Genomic DNA, 21568 nt, shown 5'->3' on the forward strand with positions numbered 1-21568 from the left:
AATTGAACACCATAATAAGGTACTGACATCAAGCTTTGCTTGCTGGAGACTTGTAAACATTTCAAAATACTCTGTTATGCAAGCAAAATAAAGGCTCAAGCTCTTAATTCTTTTAATCAACACACAGCTGCTGAGGGTGATAAGGTAACACGGCTTTAGTTTAAAAGGAAGCTGGCTACAGCGAGGGGGGAGGAGGTGAATGTGGCTGAAGGCAGATGCCATGTTGCAGATGGACACCAGTAGAGGGGCCACAGACGCATCCCCAGAATACCAGACATTCCAGTACTTCTGGGAATGGCTTGACCCAGCATCTGCTAGTGCACGCATGTGAGGTCATGTCAGCAGGGACAGAGCTCTTCAAAATGGCATCTTCCATGTGTGATTCAGATAAAACCACTGGTTTTATACTAGCTCTGGACAGGGGACAAGTCACACAAGAAAAGGACTGTCTGGCTTAAGACTGGACAAATGGCCTGCCTAGAATCCAGAGGTCTGGCACTCTCTCCTCCAATGGAAAGAGTAGATTACCAGCATTGCACTCTGTAACAGTATTATCCGTTTCAAAAAACAGCATAGCTGCAGCGGCTATTCAGAATGTCACTGCTAAAACATGAAGGGGGAAGAACTGTTCCAGGATCTGGTATTTCTCAGTTACTCCGTGTGCAACCAGATTATATTCAGTAAGGATGCACTGAAATAAATGAGCCCAGAGCTAGTTCCTGTGTTTATCATGATACAATGGAAAATGATTTACACCTCTACCCCGATAGAACGCTTGCTGGGGCATGTGGCATTTTAACAGTTTAGTGACAAATGTGGTGCTGCATAAGCTGTGAATTGCATTTGAACTGGGCACTAGAGATTTGAATGAGTGTACATTTATGAGCACCCTGCTGAAGGTCAAGTGGTGTTGAAAGCTTACATCATCCCAGCAGTATTGGAACCCAAGAGAACAAAGATTCCTGGGGGGTTGTGGATTTGGAGGTTGTGGGGGATACTCAGCTAAACATGAGTTCCCACTGGGATGTTCTGGCCAAAAGATCTAATGGAATCCTAAAATGCATAAACTGGGGAATCTCAAGATGGAGTAAAGAGGTTATTTTACCTCTGTATTTTGCACTGGTGTGACAGCTGCAGGAATAATGAGTCCAGTTCTAGTGCCAACAACTCAAGGAGGATGTTGATAAACTGGAGAGGGTTCAGAGAAGAGCCCCAAGATTGATTAAAGGATTAGAAAACAAGCCTGATAATGATAAGCTAAGTAGACTCCAAAGAGCTCAATTTAACAAGGAGAAAGTTAGAGGTGACTTGATTACTGCCTGTAAGTAGCTACATTGGGAACAAATTTTATTAATGGGCTCTTCAGTCTAGAAGAGAAAGGCACAACACAATCCAATGGCTGGAGGTAAATTCAGACTGGAAATTAAGGTAAAAGTTTTTGACAGTGAGGCTAATTAACCATGGGATCAATTTACCAAGGGTCATAGTGGATTCTCCATCACTGATCTCCTAAAGGAGCTGCTCTAAGAATTATTTTGGGGAAGTTCAATGCCTGTGTAATACAGGAGGTCAGACTAGATTATCACAATGCTCCCTTCTGGCATTGGAATATATAAACGAGCCAGATTCCAGCATGCTTTAATTAATATATCATCCAGGAACTGTAGAGGAGAAGACGCTAGCTGCTCAAATGGCTAGACTGGGCAGTGAGTTTACTTTGTCCTGTTCTACATAGGCTCTGACACTGTGCTTATCACTGTAGTATTTGAACTCTTTCCAGTCAGGCATTAACTAACATGACTAACATCTGCCACATTTACTCTCTCGTCCTCTCCCCATGGAGAGAAGTATTTGCAGTGGAGTGTTTTTCTTTAAACTCACTCACACATCCTTCCCCCCGCCCCCCAACATGTATGTTAGAAAAGACAGGATCAAAGAAATGTGCCTTACATTTGGAACAGGTGATGAGGTTTATGATGGTCCTGAGTTCCAAGGGGAGTTCATTTCACGGTCTCAGACCAACTTCAGAGAAAGTCCTGTCACACACAGACGAGCTTTGCCCTTATTGTAGAAAGTTTCATTATGCCAGAGGAACACTGTTGTCAGCTATGGTCTTCACCCCAGAGCTTTATATGGTCTTTTAGATATCCTGTGTCCAGCCCATGGTAAGCCTTGAAGATAAGGCCCAAGCCCTTGAATACGATTCTATGGGAAGTCAGTGTAGGGAGCATAGGACTGGCTTTACATGCTCACAGTAGCCTGTGTTGCTGAGAAGATGTTGTGCAGCATTCCATACTAATTGGAGTTTCCTAAGCACTGAAGGCTTCATGCCCAGCTCTATCACATTGCTGTAGACCAGCCTCCTTCACCACATCTCAGTAGCCCAGCCAAGAGATGATGGAAGGCATGAGTAACTGGGGCCAGGTTATCATTTGCCATGCTGGGACTGATTCTCCTAGCCAAATGGAGAGGGTAGAAAGCATTACTCGAAACATTTTAGTGTGTTACCATGGACCCCTGCCACCTCTCAGGTGAGATAGCAGTATCTCACGGTCCACAGTGCTGAATGATGCAGAGAAGTCTCAGAAGAGAAGAATGGATGTCAGCACTCTATCCATTGACAGGAGATCATCCATCAGTGCCACTAAAGTGGTTTCAATTCAGTTCTGGCCTGAGTCCAGATACTGCCAGGTCTAGCGTATTAGCATCAATCAGATGAGTTTAAAGTTGGCCTTTGGCTAGCTTCTCTGTGAGCTTGCTGATGAATGGAAGGTTTAACACTGGTTCTTGCCAACTAGCACCCAATGTATCCAGGAGGGGCACCTCCAATTTTGGTTGGATTACTGCATGTTTGAAGGAGGAATGGAAGATTTCTTCTCTGAATGAGGCACTGGCTATTTTGATCAGGAGTGGCACCAACTGTCCATAAGTCTCTTTCACAGCCATGAAGGGCATTGGGTTCAACTGACAAGTCTTAGGTTGAAACTCCTTTAAGGTGTCCAGATGCCTGAATGTACTGAACTCTGGGTAGGAATGCAACTGGCTGTTGGGTATAGGCATAGCAGATCTATGCTCTCTCATGATCTTTAAGGAGCTGATTCATGATTTTTAAGTGGTTAGTGTTAGGAATACTGGGAAATAGTGGGTATGTTTCAATATCACCACCATACTCTGCTGTACCATGTGCAAAAGGGACGGGGGGAGAAACATGGTCTAGGAGTCACTAGACTCTATTGGTCTGTGCCAAGCCAGGAGTTCCTGTGTTCCAAAACTGGCTCTGATACTAACTGTATTTATGACCTCAGTAAATGATGTAACTGACTTCATTGGGAGCATGAGCATGTGGATCACTTCTGAATATTAGGCCCTTAGCCTTTTTGTGTCTCAGTTTCTCCAACAGTAAAAAGGGGATTGTTGGTCCATCTCCCTCAGCACAGGAAGGACTAACTCCACGGCCAGTGTCTGTTCAGGCCCTTCCTTCAGGGCACAGTTGTATTCTTCAAACATAAAATACCAAACCAAAGCTAGTTCTCTGACCAAAGAACGCTGAACCTGCCTTTTCCCTTACGTCTCCCCCTGCTCCAGGACCAGCCACAAGAACCTATCTACTGGTCATGCCTTCCCCATCCACTAATCCACTTACTGGTTTTTATAATCACTTGTTCAGGTTCAGCTAGGAGGTCACTGATCAGTAACAGGTGAAGCTGAGCCCAGCTCCCCTTAAAGGGCCAGCCACCCTGTGACAGGGATACAAAATTTACCTGCTTCACTTGAGATGATCAGTTAGTTACTGCATATAAAGTGCTAAGTACTATTATTGCCAGAGAAAGCTGCTTATTGCAGCTGCAGCCTTCAATTCCAGGACTCCAGATATTTCCTCTGCTGTGAATCACCTAGGCCAAGTCTTGACACAAAGGACATTCTAATTTCAAAAGGCAACAAGCCTGTAAATGCCCACCCCTAACCAATGAATATATTTACCAGCTCAGTGAGACATATATCTGTAATTTGCGAGCTCTGGAAGGATCCAAGGAATATGTTACATTGGAAGCAGACCCAGCATGGATCTAATTCATTAACATGTTCATTAAATAATGGGTGCAGTGTCTCTATGTAATACTTTTTTACAAAACAATAAACAAATCCAGAACAAATTAAAGCACCGGGCTGCTTTTGAAAGATAGCATTGTTGCTTACGAGTCTCTGGGTCCAGCATGTCTGCAAGGCTTCTAATCAGACAGACAGAGTAGCACCACATTAAAATCAGTAAGTTATATTATTTCTGGAACAGCAAACTAGTAAGAAGTACAAAATCCATAGGCCCCTTCTGCAAGTCCAAGCAGTTAGCCTCAGTGTACAGCCCTGGGCTGGCTCTGTCTTTGGATTTCTGATATAGCAGTAACAAAAGGACGAATCATAATGCAATTGGGGGCCAAAATATCGGCCCAGTATCAACAGAATATAGAGATGTCCTGACCATGTCCCCATTGCCTCTATGCTACCAGAGAGGATAGAATGAGGGAGGGGGTAACACAAGAGCTGGTGTAATACCAATAGCTTGCCCTGTATTAGGATGATCCTCCTACGTCTCTGATTATGTCTGTCATTAGATGCCTGGGGCAGTGTTGGATAAAACAACCAGGACTTGAACGTGGGGTTTTGTTGTTATTAACAACTCTTGTAACCCAGGGACTTCTTGATTCAAGTGGCAGAGGGCACAGGGATTCCAAAGGATTTTACAGGGATCCCCCAGGTTAGATATCTGCATAACAATTTAGTAAAAAGGTGACTCTCAGTAGACCTGACATGTGTTAACAGAGCACCGGTCATCATCATAATTGAAAAGTATATGTATGGCTAATGTTTAAAGAGTTATGGGTCTATTCTAAAAATTATGTTCTTAAGATAGGTAACCTGGAGGGAACACATCTCAGGCAGGTTCCCTTCAGGCAGTGGGTAACACACACTTATCTCTGGTCCTAAAAAAAAAAAAAAAAAAAATCTCCTGGTCTGGTCATGGTATATGACTACCTCACAATGTGTGCCTATTTGCATACTGACCCAGATGCTGATTAAGAGATTGTTTTTTCCTGTATACGCCTTTCTTGTAGACTGCACAACCAGCAGGGGGCAGCCTGTTCACCACTATGGACAATGGATTGTTCTGCTATATCTGGGGGAGCAGAGAGACTACCTGGGATTTTTCACCATGGAGGCAAGCTGACAGCCTGATTGTCTCATGAATGGATGATCATAGTCAAGCCTGGCTGTAAAGTGATGGAAGGACTTTGGGAGCACATTGCTCCATCAGACATGAAAGTACACAGGTAAGTAAGTATAGGTTCTAGAATGCATGTTATGATTTTATTTTTATATGTAACCATTTGTTTCCAATACTTCGATTTGCTATTACTTGAATTTCTATACACTGTTAAATAAGCTTTTACTTGTTATCACTATAAACTCATCTAAGTGCTGTGTGTCAAGTAGAGCAGTGATCTGAGGTGAAATTTGTAAGCTGGGGGGTAGTGTTTAATTGGAATTGGAATACTGCGAGTGTCTAATGGAACAGGGGCTGGAAAGTCCTAGGAAATGCTTGGAGGGTGCAGGGGTTGGAGTCTGCCTTGTGCGGCTTGTGGCAGGTGGAGTTGGCAATATACGGCAGATACAGATGAGACTTCTCATGCTAAGGGCAGGTGGAGTGCAGTGCCTCACGACCTTTGGTACACCTGTGAAGCACCACACTAATTAACTCAATAACTTACAAAAAAAAAAGGGAGAACATTCAAAATTGATATCCGAGGATAGAAAAGGTTCCCACTCAGAGAACAAGAGAAGACCTTCAGCAAAAATCAGGAAAGATATACCTCATCTTTTTAAATAAGAAAAAAAAAGCATTAAAATACTTAAGAGCGGGGAAATCATCCACAGTTGCTTTAGGAACACCAAGACTGCCACAGCAGATCAGAGCTCTGTCCCATCTAGTCCAGCAGTCTGTTTCAAATAGTTGTCAGTGCTAGATGCTTCACAGGAAGGTGCAAAAACCTTGGAAGGACAATTATGGAATAACTTGGCCATAGAGGAAGTTTCTTCCTAACCCCTTTCAGTTAGTGGTTGGATTATTCTGAAACAAGAGGGCTTAGAGTCTTTTATTTTTTTAATTCTATTCATCATTAATGGATGTTCTCATTATCCATATGAATGTCTAATACATTTTTGAATCCTACTAAGTTCTTGCACTCCAACGAATGGCCATGAGTTCCATAGATTATGTAGTGTGGTAAGTGGTATTCCCTTTTGTCAATTTCAAATTGGTTACCTTTCAATTTAATTAGCTGTCCCTTGTCCTTTTATTATGAGAAAGAGTACAAAGGAGCTCCCAGCCGACCTGCTCTGTGCCATTTGTTAATTTGTGTGTGTCATGTCCCAAACTTATCAGTCTCCTCTCCAAAACAGTCCTAATCTTTTGAATAGTCCCCTCATATGGAAGCCTTCCTCTGCCTTTGTTATTTTCATTACCAGAAATATGATTTCTTTAGAAATCATTTGGGGAAAAAAAGGTACAAATTGGATTTTCTTTTTAAATATAAAAGGTCACCTTTAAGGCTAGCAAACAATGATATGAGGATAACCGGACTACAGAAGCAATTTGAATCTATGCCCCTTATTTTACTGTGGTTAAGACGATTTGACTGAATGCCTTGAACATGCTTTATATATGCTCTTTAAAACAAATTCAGTTATCTTATTGTGAAATATGTCCTAGTCTGATTACTGTTGGACAGATTTTGTTTGCTGGGGACTCAAAAGTCAAAGCAATTTCAAAGAAGATAGGCTCATTTTGTTTTTTAATGTATGAAACCCCACGTAAGCACTGTGTATGGGTATATTAGGTCTCTGATAAATTGAAATGTTTCTGCTCCTGGAAGGTTATGTGATAAGTCAGTGCAATAACTCTCTACATTTAATGGTTATTTTGCTTTTAATGAAGAGAGCCTTTTCCTCTTGGAATCTAGTTTAAATCAAACAGCACTTAAAACCTCTTTTCTCATGCAACAGTCTAAACTCATTAACAGTCTCGGTCCTGAGTAATTAATTACAATTTCAAAAAAGGAAAGGCAGTTATACTTAAGAGTCCAAGATTGCATTGTTTTTGTACAGGGATATTTTGGGATGGGATAATTCATCTGGTATTTCCTCCATTTTTTCATTCCCCAGAGTACCCACATTGGCCTGATCTTGGCCTTCCAGCCCAGTAGAGATTGTTGTGCTTCCTTGTGAAGCCTATCAATACTGCAGCTGGGATGACACGTAGCAATCACTCAGAGTGAGAAAACATGCTCTTGTCTGTGCAGTGACTAAGCACGCTGTCTCTGCAACATGCAATGTTCTGGCTAATACTGTATGTGTAACCCTTCTGCCAGGTGGAGCCAGCAGCTACAAGGTGCGGGTACAGTATCTAGGGGTTCCTTTTCAACAATACTGCACAAAACCAGCTCGAGCCCCCACCCAGTACCTGGGACAATTACACACCACCCCCTGGGCATCTTCAAAGAGGCAACACTTCCCCTCTCGCAAGCAGAGTCTAAGTGTAGCAAAAACTTTTAATAAAAGGAGGAAAGTAATGCTTCATTAATTTGGGAAAACACCGCAACTAGGGTTCATAAACATAAATCATGATCAAAAGACCCACTCACAAGTAAATTGGGCAGTGTCCTTTTCCCCTCTGGTTCTTAAGTCTAGCAACCCAAAAGTCCCTTTAATGTGCTTGTCCCTTCTCTGCTCCCCACTCACAGTTGCTCTTCTTGGCCAGTGCAGCCCCAGAGTTCAGAGGTTCATCTGCAGAGTTCACCTCCCACCCTGGCACCTTACACACTCCACTGCTTGGGATTGCCACACCTCTCTGCAGGGCTCTGCTCTGGCTCTCTCTGCCAGCTGCCTGGCTGGCTGCTTGCCAAGATGGCTTCAGGGCCCTCCACTTACCACAGCTCTCAGTGATTGCAGTGATTAATTTTAACTGGAAACCAAAGCCTCAATAATGAGAATCTCCTAAACAGCCTGACCAAAGTATCCTAATCCTAACTGATATAGCTATGCTATTCCAATTCTGAGCTGCCACATACTGCATCCCTACTATACCCCTGCTATATGCAATTTTCCAGTGACAGCCCAATCCTGAGCAAAAACTTCTATGTTGCATTATGAGGTGAACTTAAATCCATTATGGTCAAGGATGAAACAATCTAACTCACTTCAGGTCAGGCTGATATCTGATCTGATAGCTCAGGAAGAAGTTTAATATGCTATTGAACAGGAGATTAGGCTCAACTTCTGACACTAGCATTTCAGGAGTTAAGAATGTCCTAAAGATATTTTGAGCCTGAGAAGGCATCTGACACTACCATTTTTTCATTCAGTGGGGAGTTGGAAGAGGGAATCTGACTATTAAGTTGCATTGCTACATTAGGGGAAGGCTATTTTTTCCCAATTGCTGTATGTTTGTGAGGAGAAATGTCTTTATGAATCTGTATTCCCTGACGTAGATTACAGATTGAAGATATGTGTGGAATTCCTATGACTCCTCCTTCCACACAAAATGGTCCATCTTTCTTAATCCTTGAGTTAGTAAGAGAAGAGCTTCCTGGTTGGCATGAACCTTTGTTAGGGTTTGGTGAAGTTAAGGAGGCATGTACTTCCCAAAAATAGAAACATGTTTGGTAAGCAAAGGCACTTCATAAACAAGAACTATATTAAAAGCTTATTAAATCTAAAAAACAATGAGGATCCTGACAAGCCCTACTGAATGTTTTAAAGTTTATCTCACAAACTAGTGTTGCTCCCCCTTCCAACCATTTTATACTATGTATATAACTAAGAATACTGAAAATGTTAATATGCCTGAGATCTGGTGTTTGTCCTTGCAGACAATTCTCAAACATAGCAAAATAATAACAGGACCACTTTGCTTCTCCACAAGCGCCATTTTAAAAATAGTAACAACTTGTTTCAACATTTCTAAAAAAAAAAAAGTGACCCATTTACCATTCTGCAAACAGACACACATATTTTTCTCTCTCTGTATTATATAATTTTCATTAGCCTCCACTTCTCAGACTTGCTTCTTCATCATAGTGCTGAAATTACTAGCAGCAAGAAGAATCTTTCTGAGTGGTGTGACAAAATAGGAGTCCCGAAGCCACAAGAAAAAGAGCTATAATGAAAGACAACAAGACTAAGTATACAATAACTTCCAAGCGATCAATATAATAGCCATGTTAGCCACCAATGTTAGCAATATTGAGAACTTCAAACATAAAACACTGGCAGCTTAAGCACCCCATCATTTAACCTTGGCTCAGAAGAGAGGTAATCAAATGCTGCACTACCCTTGAACCAGCATTAGTATCAATGGGAATTTTCTGCAAGTTTTCCCTACTGTAAAGACTTGTGCAGAAGCCAATCAAGTTTTCGAATACTCAACCCTCCACACCACGTGAAAATGGTCTGTATAGAGGGGGATGTTATAGAGGAGGAAAGTTCTTTGAAGCACTTCCTTCTTCCTGCCAGTATCATCTTGTTCATATGCGGGTTTAGCTTGAGCCAGCTGTTGATTTCAACTAGGTAGAGAGCTAGAAATCATACTGTTTGTTTGGCACAAAGGAGATGGAGAGTTGAGTGTCTTCTGCTTACTGCTGGTGCTCAAGCCCTAATTGTCTCACCAGCCATCACAACGGCTTGATACAGGTGTTAAATAAAATGTGGGGGAGAGAGGACTTATTCTCATGGGACTCTGGGTGGAGGCTTTCAGAGTGGATGAACAGTAGCCACAACAACACAATGAGACTACGTTCAATTTGATCGGTAACCAAATCAGGATCTGAAAATAAAATAACTCATCAGAAGTGAAAGAGCAGTATAGCTCAATGTGACACCTAATCTTTTAAATTCATAATCAGTATAACTTTGCAGGAAGCTGAAGAGAGTGATCCATTTTTCTCTCAAGTCTCTGAATTTTTGAGAGACAGTGGCTTGGGAGTACTGGGGAGATGATGCTTTCTGTCTCCAAAGGTGGCCAGTGTGCACATCTTTGCACCCTTCTGTGGGCCAGTAATGGAGATCTTTAAATAGCAATGTTCTTTTTCTGTTTCTCAAAACAGCAGGATGGAAAAAAAATTCTGACTGCTGGTGTCACTTTTCAGCAATTAAGCTGTATGCCGGCAGGATCCTCAGAAATGTCCACTTTAAACAAAAACTTTCATTTCAAATGCAACTGACAGCATATACAGAATGAGAAACTTAGCTAAGAACAATGTGCAAAATGTAGTACTTTCTTTCAAAGAAGACATTTTCACTTGTTTCCTGTATTTATGAAAATATTTACAGATCAGCTCAGTGAACTCAGTCAGCCTTTCCACCCCTAAAATAATGATATACAATATCTAATAGACTGACATTGCTCTGGGAACAATTTGTGGAATGTATAGGACTGTACAGGGTCTTAAAGCAGTTTCATACTCAATGCAGAACAGTTTGCCACTAATTACACATACACAACAGGTCAACAGCTGCAGAATTTCAGCAGGATAACTGCCCTCACTAGCAGCTGATTTTATTAGATGAAAGGAGCCCTTATTCTAATGCTCAAATTTCACATGTTTATACTTCTGGGATGGATAAGGGTTGGATTTCCCTATCTTTAGAGGTGGAACACCTGTAAAATATATAAATAAACAAATGAAACCAAAACCAGAAGCAGACCCACTAAATAGTACCAAGAGTGTACCCTACTTTCAGGCAGCTCTTGGAGAGTGTCTGAATTAATTATCAGAGAGAGAGTTGCACGGATAGAGCTCTCTGAGATTATCAGTTCCCCTATTCCTCCTTCTGGGGGAGCTGTGTGATAGTTCTCTCCATCAAGCTTTCAGCTAGAATAAATCTGGTTATTTTACTCTGCTGTTTCAGGGCTGACAGGCATTTAGTGGAAGCAAGAGATGGAATACAGGGTGGCTGTGGCAGCTGGGGTCTGAGTTGCCAATGGCTACGTCAGTTGGGCATAGGGGGCACATTAGGATCAGGGAGCAGCGACTGTCCTTTTGTTCTGTTTGTACAGCACCTACCTGGTCCATGACTGGGATTCTTAGGCACTATGATAATACAAGTCATACACGATAATAAGCTCCCCTGATAGAGTCTGTGTCTGTTGGGAGTAGTTATGGCAGTTGAAAAAACACTTTGGACTGGATGTGTCATTTAGAATAAGAGCAGGGACTGGCTGTGAGGGCTGCAATGAGGCAGGAGTGGCTGTGCAAATTGGGATGAAATTGGGAGTGGTTGTGTGAACTGTGGGGACAGGGCCGGCTCCAGACCCCAGCGCGCCAAGTGCGCGCTTGGGGCGGCATGCCATGGGGGGCGCTCTGCCTGTCGCCGGGAGGGCGGCAGGCGGCTCCGGTGGACCTCCCGCAGGCATGCCTGCGGAGGGTCCGCTGGTCCGCAGCTCTGGTGGACCTCCCGCAGACGTGCCTGTGGCGGGTCCGCTGGTCCCGCGGCTCCGGTGGACCTCCCGCAGACGTGCCTGTGGCGGGTCTGCTGGTCCCGCGGCTCCGGTGGACCTCCCGCAGGCATGCCTGCGGATGCTCCACCGGAGACGCGGGACCAGCGGACCCTCTGCAGGCACGTCTGCGGGAGGTCCACTGGAGCCGCGGGACCGGCGACCGCCAGAGCGCCCCCCGCGGCATGCCGTCGTGCTTGGAGCAGCGAACTTACTAGAGCCGCCCTGTGTGGGGATTGGATCTTGTGAATTAGGAGCCTTGGTGATTGCTAGGGTGGCCACTCATGTATTCCCAGAATACAAGACAAGTCGTAATTCCAGGAATGGCGTGGGCCTGCCCCTGCTAGTGTGACCTACCCCCTACACCATGCCACATGGGGGTACGCCATTTTGAGGAGTGCACTGCCCTGCTTCCGTGACCTCACCTGCATGGTGTGGGAGGTCACACACAGGGCTGGCTTTAGGCCAATTCCACCAATTCCCCTGAATCACGCCCCGCACCTAAGAGGGCCCCATGCCCAGTGGCAGGGCCGCCAGGAGGTGCAAGTGGCCGAGAATCCCTTCCCTGGCTAGAGGTTCCTTTTTAATTTTTACTCACCCGGCGACGCTCCAGGTCTTCGGCAGCGGGTCCTTCACTCGCTCGAGGTCTTCGGCAGCAGGTCCTTCAGTGCCTTCGAAGACCCGGAGCGAGTGAAGGACCCGCCTCCGAAGTCTAGGAGCGCCGCCCGGTGAATACAAGCCCCACGTGTTTTTTTATGTGTGTTATTTTTTTTCAGTCATCCCTACTCGGACCCCGTTGAAACTGTTCGAATTGGGCCCCACACTTGCTAAAGCCGGCCCAAGTTAGGGTTCCTATGAATAGGGCTTCCCGCACTAGGGTTAGGGTTCCTATGGGTAGGGCACTTGGAGCTAGGGTTAGGGTTCCTAAGGGTAGGGTACTTGGAGCTAGGGTTAGGGTTCCTATGGGTAGGGTACTTGGAGCTAGGGTTAGGGTTCCTATGGGTAGGGCACTTGGAGCTAGGGTTAGGGTTCCTAAGGGTAGGGTACTTGGAGCTAGGGTTAGGGTTCCTATGGGTAGGGCTTCCCACCCTAGGGTTAGGGTTCCTAAGAGTAGGGCACTTGGAGCTAGGGTTAGGGTTCCTATGGGTAGGGCACTTGGAGCTAGGGTTAGGGTTCCTATGGGTAGGGCATCCCACGCTAGGGTTAGGGTTCCTATAGGCAGGGCAGTTGGAGCTAGGGTTAGGGTTCCTATGGGTGGGGCTTCCCGCCCTAGGGTTAGGGTTCCTAAGGGTAGGGAACTTGGAGCTAGGATTAGGGTTTCTACGGGTAGAACACTAGGAGCTAGGGTTAGGGTTCCTATGGTAGGGCTCCCCGCCCTAGGGTTAGGGTTCCAAAGGGTAGGGAACTTGGAGCTAGGGTTAGGGTTCCTATGAGTACAGCTTCTAGCCCTAGGGTTAGGGTTCCTATGGGTAGGGCACTTGGAGCTCGAGTTACGGTTCCTATGGGTAAGGCACTTGGAGCTCGAGTTACGGTTCCTATGGGTAGGGCGTCCCACCCTAGAGTTAGGGTTCCTAAGGGTAGGGCACTCGGAGCTAGGGTTAGGGTTCCTATGGGTAAGGCACTTGGAGCTAGGGTTAGGGTTCCTATGGGTAGGGCTTCCCACCCTAGGGTTAGGGTTCCTAAGAGTAGGGCACTTGGAGCTAGGGTTCGGGTTCCTATGGGTAGGGCTTCCAGCCCTAGGGTAAGGTTCCGAAGGGTAGGGAACATGGAGCTAGGGTTAGGGTTCCTACGGGTAGGGTGTCCCGCTCTAGGGTTAGGGTTTCTAAGGGTACGGCACTTGGAGCTAGGGTTAGAGTTTCCACAGGTAGAGCACTTGGAGTTAGGATTAGGGTTCCTATGGTAGGTCTTCCCGTCCTAGCGTTAGGGTTCCTAGGAGTAGGGCACTTGGAGCTCAGGTTAGGGTTCTTATGGGTAGGGCCTCCCGCCCTAGGGTTAGGGTTTCTATGGATAGGGCACTTGGAGCTAGGGTTAGGGTTCCTTTGGGGAGAGCTTCCCGCGCTAGGGTTAAGGTTCCTAAGGGTAGGGGACTTGGAGCTAGAGTTAGGGTTCCTATGGGTAGGGCATCCCATTCTAGGGTTAGGGTTCCTATAGGCAGGGCACTTGGAGCTAGAGTCAGGGTTCCTATTGGTAGGGCACTTGGAGCTAGGGTTAGGGTTCCTATGGGTAGGGCTTCCCGCCCAAGGGTTAGGGTTCCTATGGGTAAGGCACTTGGAACTAGGGTTAGGGTTCCTATGGGTAGGGCGTCCTGCCCTAGAGTTAGGGTTGCTAAGGGTAGGGCACTTGGAGCTAGAGTGAGGGTTTCCACGGGTAGAGCATTTGGAGCTAGGGTTAGGGTTCCTATGGGTAGGGCACTTGGAGCTAGGGTTAGGGTTCCTATGGGTAGGGTTTCCCGCCCTAAGGTTAGGGTTCCTAAGGGTAGACCACTTGGAGCTAGGGTTAGGGTCAGTGCCGGCTTTAGTCTAATTCTACCAATTTCCCCGAATCAGGCCTTGCGTCTAAATGGGCCCTGCGCCCAGTGGCAGGGCTGCCAGGGGGTGCAAGTGGCCGAGAATCCCATCCCTGGCTAGAGGCTCCTTTTTAATTTTCACTCACCCGGCTGTGCTCTGGGTCTTCGGCAGCACTTCGGCGGCAGGTCCTTCAATGCCGTCGAAGACCCGGAGCGAGTGAAGGACCCGCCTCCGAAGACTAGGAGCGCCGCTCGGTGAATAGACGCCCCACGTGTCTTTTTATGTGTGTGTGTGTGTTTTTTTTTTCTGTCATCTCTGCTGGGACCCCGTTGAAACTGTTCGAATCGGGCCCCGCACTTGCTAAAGCCGGCCCTGGTCACACAGTGGGGCAGTGTGCTCCTCAAAAGGGTGTCTCCAAGATCCAATACGGCACAAATCCTCAGTCCCAAAAACGGAACAAAGCGCCCAACAGGTGGCCTGTCCGGTTTAAAACCTCACCAGCAGCTTCCCTGGTGAGAGCTGGGGCACAGGCTGGAGCGGCTGTGCCTGCGGGAATCCAGATGCAGCGCTGTTGTTGTAGCCGTGCCAGGCCTCGCTTGCTTCTCACGCGTGGGAGGGAGGGAGGCCGTGCTGGGGCAGGCAGCGCCCGGCTTGACGGGGATGGCACGAGGCCCAGGCCTTTCCAGACAAGCCAGGCGGGAGCCTTCAGCCCAGGCGGCCGGCTGCACGGCCTGCCCCTCTGAGCAGGGGGGAGTCTGGCCCAGGGCGGGGGGCGTGTGTTCCCCATTCACCCCACTGGGGCCTCGCCCCCTTCTTCCCAGGGACCCCGCCCCGGGCCGCCCGCTATGGGGCTCGAGACCCCGCCCCACCTCCCTTTTTCCCGCTCTTAGCTGACACCTCCGCCCCGCCCCCCCCGGCTACCCGACGCGTCCCTCTAACGCCCGGACGCCGTCGGGCGCGCGCTGACCCGGAAGGGCTTGTGGACGGGGAGGCACTTCCGGTGCGGCGGCCGGGTTCTTCCCGGCGTTCGGTCGCCAGAGGCGGGGAGGTTCCTGTCAGCGCGTCCCGGGCCAGGCCGTCTCCCCGGCATGCTGGGGCGGCCGCCCCCCTCGCCGAGCGCAGCCTGCGGGGCCCGCCGCCGCCGCCTATGTCGCTCGCTGGCAGCTCCGCCGCTGCCCCCGCCTCCACGCTGCCGCGCCGGACCCTGTGCCCCGGCTGGGATGTGACCGGCCCGCGCTCGCCCGGGGCTGCCAAGTGAGTCACCGCCGTGGCCGCGGCGCCCCGGCCTCGGCCTGGCCCCTCCCGGCTGCCGCTGGCTCGTAGGGGCTCCCCGGGCTGCGCCCGGCTGCCCAGCTGCTGGCGCGCCGCGTTCCCCGGGCTGCCTCCCGGGCGCAGCGGCGCCTGGCGCGTTGCTGGCTGAGGCAGCTGTTACCCGTGACAGCTGCCGGCGGTGACAGCGCCGCGCTCCCGCGTGGAGCGGCCAGGGCAGGCCGCGCGCGGCTGGCAGCCTGGGTCTTGGCTCGGAAGAGTGGTCGAGTTTGCCTTTTGCCCCTCAGTTTAGGTGGTTGTGCCCTGCCGAGGCATCGGGCAGGTCTGAGGCCTTTTCCTGTATTCTGTTCTGCTGTCGTGGGTCATGCGGATCGCGACATCCTGACTCTCGTGTACTTACTTAATACAACCTGCTTCAGAATAAATGGAGTGGGCACCTCTCTGGATAGAAGGATTATTTAGCCTCCGTGCTCATTCAATGTTTGGCCTTGCTTTGGTGAGCCTGGACAAACAGATAACGTGTTTTTTGAAACTGCCCACTGAGATGTGGGCTAAAAAAATCAAACTCATTTCATGGTGGCTGCCCCCAAATCTGGTGCATAACTTTCAGGTGCAACTACCCTGGGCTGGACTTGAATTAGCAATTTAGAAGAAAAGGGCTGGTCCCATGAGCCACCTAATCTTCCTTGTCACAGTACTTTATTGTGATTACCTTGAATACATTAGAGGTCTGGGCTGTACTTACGTCCACTAGTGTCTCTCTGTGGTTTTGTATTGTACAAAACTCAAGAAATAAAATAGTGAAAATAAATCTAAATATCTGATCTGTTAATGGAATTAAGGGTCAGTGTAGTCTTCAGTTTATGAAGATGAATTAAAGACAATTTACTAAAACTGAAGTGGTGTTCGAAATTATTGAAGTTATGCATTTTTAAATAATGGTCTGTTTTAGCAATGGAGGCTCAGTATGATGGCACTGAAGTAACTGTAGTGATGGAGGAAATAGAGGGCACCTACACCTATGCATCTCCAGTACCATCTAAGAAGAAGAAAAAATACAAAAGTCCTGGCGATCAAGGGGAAAAAGCCAAAAAACCCAGGTGAGCTCCTGTGTCTTCCTTGCCTAGTTAATCTCTGGCTTTGTACAATTTGGGAGCAGTATTCATTATCTTTTGGTATAAGACTTACCTCTGCAATATACTTGGTCTGGTTTACTTATTGCCCTAAACAATTGTTACCCAGCTCCGAAGAGCACATTTAGATCCTATATACAGGAATATAGCCATACCACTTTGAAATAATGTTATGTACCGTACCTTTCTGATAACCTGTTGCTTGACCAGAGTCCTGCAGTCTCTGCAATTCCATGGCTGGGGGGTTGGGGGGAAACCCTCTTTACTGCAGAATTGCACTCCAGAATCTAAAATGTCATTTAAAAAACATTGCAACTGTAAGGGGAGCTAAAAAAACACAATTGTGTTGCCTGTCTGAGTTGCAAGCAGCCTGAAACTGTACCACTAACGGGAACAACTTCATTCATCTCAGTCGGGTATTGACTGACACCTGATGACAACTTAAAGTATTAAGAGTTATAGTAGAATGTTTTATATTAAATTAAACATTAGTATTTCCATTTTAAATAAGTCTTTTTAAAATACGAGTCTGATAGAATTTCTAGTCTGCTGCTCTGGAGTGTGGCAGAATTTAGGCCAACATAGTCACTGAGTACATAGACCTTAGTTATAAAATAGAGCAGAGTCATGAACAGGTAAAGCACTTACCTTAAATGAAAGCAAAGGAAAATAAGTTAGTATTTTAAAGGCAGTAAAATCATAGAACCAAGGGCTCCACAATTCAAACAGTTCTCTCTTTGAGCAGGTACCTGCCAACCCCCCTCCTTTATAATTAGGGACCTACCAAATTCACAATCCATTTTGGTCAATTTCACAGTCATAGGGTTTTAAAAATAGTAAATTTCATGGTGTTATAATTGTAGGAGTCCTGACCTAAAAAGGAGTTGCGGGGGAGGGTCACTAGGTTGTTGGAGTGGAGGGGGGAGGGTTTGCAGTACTGCTACCTTACTTCTGTGCTGCTGCCCTTCAGAGCTGGGCAGCTGGAGAGTGGCAGCTGCTGTCTGGGAGTCCATTTCTGAAGGCAGAACCGCTGCCAGCAGAAGCGAAGAAATAAGCATGGTATGGTATGGCCACCCTTACTTCTGCACTGCTGCCTGCAGAGCTGAGCCTTCATTCAGCAGCTGCCACTCTCCAGCTGCCCAGCTCTTAAGACAGCAGTGCAGAAGTAAGGGTGGCATGGTATGGTATTGTCACTCTTACTTCTGTGCTGCTGCTGGCAGGGTGCTTCCTTCAGAGCTAGGCACCAGGCCAACAGCTGACCATTCTCTGGCCAGCCAGCTCTGAAGGCACTATAGAAGTAACGGTGGCAATACCGAAACCACCCTGCAACTCCCTTTTGGGTCAGGACCTCCAATTTGAGAAATGCTGGTTTCCCCTGTGAAATCTGTATAATATAGGGTAAAAGCACACAAGACCAGGTTTCACGGGCAGAGACCAGATTTCATGGTCCATGACGTGTTTTTCGTGGCCGTGAATTTGGTAGGGTCCTATTTATAATCCTAGTGGTCTCATTCTTTCTGAGAACCAGGAATCCAGAGTCCACAGCCCTCCTTCCTAGAGCTAGATTAATCTAAACAATCCCTTTATTCCCTGCAGTACTCACCTGCAACTGCTTACTCAGACCAGCCACAGTTTCCCGGGTATCTGTCCTACCTAGAGAATTACTGGCTTCTTCCTTATATCCCCAGGCTTGGCCTGAGTTAGTCACATGACCAAAATCACTTTCCCACCTGTGGAACTGAGCTGATCTTGTCACAAGTGGGTCTGAGGCCCATCTCCTCTTAGAGGCCATCCATCCATTGACAGTACCCAATAATTGCATGTTTAATTTGTGATCTACCACTTTATGTCCACTAAATGGTTAAAGCACTATTAGTGACTCAAGTATTTTTCACATTTTGTTGAATGATATTGGTCTGTGTGCCCTGTCCCCTAAGTCTCTTTATATGTCTTTACTTTATTAATAAAGACTTTTCCAGCTGTCTATGGAAAACAAGCCCATGAAAGTTGTCAGAATTGCCCTTGAGGCCAGTATATGACTGGTGGTGTCTTTCTTTCAGGTATGTTGTTAAGGAATAGACTTTAAGTTCAGTATCCACTTGTGTTTCAGATCTGCTTACCTCCTGTACTATTATGATATATACTTGAAAGTACAGCAGGAGCTCCCCCACCTCCCCCAATCTGAAATTAACAAGAAGATCAGTGAGAGCTGGAGGTTGCTCAGTGTGGCTGAAAAAAGCTACTATTTGGAAAAGGCCAAACTGGAGAAAGAAGGATTGGACCCGGTAAGTCAACTTTCTTAAATAGCTTCACATTTCCTGCCATCCCTAGGCATATGAATCATCAGTTGCTGTATTCTTTGCTTTCTCCTGAAAATATGATAAGTAAAATATTAGGAAAAATCCTGAGTTGTCAGCTATTTTTTTACTTAATGGAAATTTGATGTTGGTGTCAAATAAGCATCATTTCCAGTGTAGTCAGAGGTAGTTGAGATGACCTCTCCATTAGAATTGAAGAGTTTCCCCTTTCCTTTAAATTTGCAAAGCATTTTGAGTCCAATGATATTTGATTACACTGGACTAAGTCACATTATAGTGCAGTACAGTGTAATGTAACCTGACAAAGCACAGTGTGTAAAAGGACAGAAGCAGACTAACTATATGTATGATATAGATGTTTTAGACCAGTCCTAGAATATGGCTGGCTTGGTGGCAATGCAGATCATGATTATGTGGGGGAGAGACACTTACTTACAGATTTTGGTCTGTAGTCCTGCTTGGGTTAGGATTGTTGTAGAGGCTTGGGGGTGAAAAGAAGGTAACTTCTTCTGTTGCTCCAGCCAGCTAGCTAAGGAGCAGCATTGGCAGACTCCAAAAGGGTCCTGTCCAGTACCTACTGGTCAGAGGAATAGTGACTTTCTGGCAAGACCTCCAGGATGAGTGGGATTAATGTAGGGGATAAGAAGAGGGGGGATTCTGAAGGCTCTGTTAGAGATGTGAAGGACTTGCCAGAAATCTGCCTTTGGAAGTTATTTGAACTGTAATGGAGGCACTTAAAAAAAAAAAAACCCACCCCTTATCCATGATCATGAACCAAACCTACTTCCTTCTGTGTCCCTTGCTTCTCTCTATTCCATGCTTTGTCTTGTCAACAGAACTCCAAGCTGTCCACTCTGACTGCAGTAGTTCCAGACATTCCAGGTTTCCGTAAAATCCTCCCTCGTTCGGATTATATAATTATCCCCAAAACCACTCTTCAGGAGGACAGGAGCAGGCAGCACCTAGAACTCTGCGTGGCACAGGGCCAAACAGCATCTGATGGAGTAACAGCTTCCACCAACATCACGAGTGTTGCCCACGATGCCATGCAAAACATCCTTTCCATGGACTCAAGCCATGTTGGCATTTCTGAACAGTGCATTGCCATTGAAGGACTGGCAGAAGAGACTGCCTCATTTGGTCAGTCAGACACTATAGAAGAAGTAGTTGCTTCAGAGATTCTCTCTCATTATGTCAGACCCATAGCAGATAAAATGACCGGAGATATCCTCCTGGATGAGGCTTCTTTGGAAATAGGAGAGGGACATCCATATCAGACAACTAGTGTGGTTATTGAAGAGACTCTGGTTAGCAGCTGCAGAGACATCTCCAATGGGAGCATTGCTGTGGCACAACCCCAGGTTTCTGATGGTTTGTCTGTGGTAACAGTGGTGACCGGGAGGGTAAGCTAAGCTAGTGATAGCTAGTAACTCTATTTCTATTCACTTATTGCCTGAATTTTTCCTATAGCTGCTTAAAATCTTTATAGTTTCAGAGTGGTAGCCGTGTTAGTCTGTATGAGCAAAAAGAACAGGAGTAGTTGTGGCACCTTAGAGACTAACATTTATTTGAGCATAAGCTTTCGTGGGCTTTAAAATGTTTATATTGATTCATGCTGGCTGAAAGTGACATTAATAAATTACATCACTCCTGCTCCAAAGCTCAACTAGATCAATAGTGATGGAAACAGCAATTTTTGCTCATTATAAGCTAGTCAAAAATGCAGTGCAGTGTCTCCTCTCCTCCCTTCCACTATTACCTCAGGCCTAAAAGATGAAGTGCTGGATCAAGCTGTGAGGTGTGGGTTGGATTCCACAGATATACTAAAGCACTGTTCTATGGTATCTCTGTGTTTTCTCTCTCTGTCCCATGTGGCTAACTTCCCAGCTGCAGAGAACTGAATGAGGACTCCTTTCGAATCCCTAGTTGGTGTTAAGGATTCAGTGACATAAAGCAGTTTCTGTTTAGGAACAGAGTATGTTGCTTTCATAGTGCTCAGATTGTGAAGAGAGTGACAATCAGATAATCCAATCTGCAGAGCACTCCTACTAGGCCTTCACTCCTGAAATCCTGTTAGTTGTACTGCCGGTGCCTCACTGCTCTACTGTATGATATGCTCTTAAATCTGATGTTAAAGAGACCCTCAATAAAAGGTCAGAACACAGCTAGCTAGATGCGTCCCCCTGTCTGTTGTGTATCTTTTTCTCTTCCTCTTTTTATTTTTAGGACACAGATGAGAGCAGCTCCTCCATGCCCACCACACAGTTTATTATGCTACCTCTCCCAGCTCACTCTGTTGTGGAGAACCCAACATCAATCAAACTGGTGAGTAAAGGAGGAGCTTGTATGTTTCTCTTAGGGCTTATCTACAATAGTATATGGAACGTGTTAGTACCCCAAGGTAGACAAGGCACACTGACTTGTTTACATTAGGCTGTTAACATATATTGGTACATATATTGACACCTTCCAACTCCTAGCCTGGACATAGCTTGACGATGTTTTATCATGTTCTGCTCCTTTACTCTGACCAGATGGCTATCACTTCCTCTCTCATATTAGTTCCTGTATACTCTAGTGCAAAAGCTTCAGATAAACTTTAAAAAAAAAATGGAGTTTTATAATGAATATGGAAACAAATAATGCAGTCAATACAACGACCTTCTGTGCTGCTTACTTTGATTATTTTAGGCTGTCTTAACGTTTTTTTTGTAATGCCGCAGGACTATACTGTATAGATGGACTGAGGAAGATGGAGGAGCTGGTAATTGTACCGAGACACAATTGAGGCTT

At 46.2% G+C, this 21568-nt stretch overlaps 1 protein-coding gene across 5 annotated transcripts in view; it reads left to right on the forward strand.

Annotated features, from left to right (window-relative positions):
- The first annotated feature begins 5107 nt into the window (after nt 1-5107).
- The window catches only part of HMGXB3 (HMG-box containing 3), a 37119-nt gene continuing 20658 nt past the window's right edge, over nt 5108-21568 (forward strand). For 3 of the 5 annotated variants that reach the window (XM_045027413.1, XM_045027416.1, XM_045027415.1), the window contains exons 1-5: nt 15074-15309; nt 16277-16424; nt 18568-18742; nt 19612-20178; nt 21002-21100. In XM_045027413.1, the coding sequence (XP_044883348.1) occupies nt 16279-16424; nt 18568-18742; nt 19612-20178; nt 21002-21100 (987 nt within the window). In that variant the 5' untranslated portion in view covers nt 15074-15309; nt 16277-16278. Of the gene's footprint in view, nt 5328-15073; nt 15310-16276; nt 16425-18567; nt 18743-19611; nt 20179-21001; nt 21101-21568 lie in introns of those variants that run through there. The other 2 variants (XM_045027414.1, XM_045027417.1) reach the window with 2 other exon arrangements.

The sequence above is a fragment of the Mauremys mutica genome, chromosome 8 (assembly GCF_020497125.1).
Source record: "Mauremys mutica isolate MM-2020 ecotype Southern chromosome 8, ASM2049712v1, whole genome shotgun sequence".
NCBI lineage: Eukaryota > Metazoa > Chordata > Testudines > Geoemydidae > Mauremys > Mauremys mutica.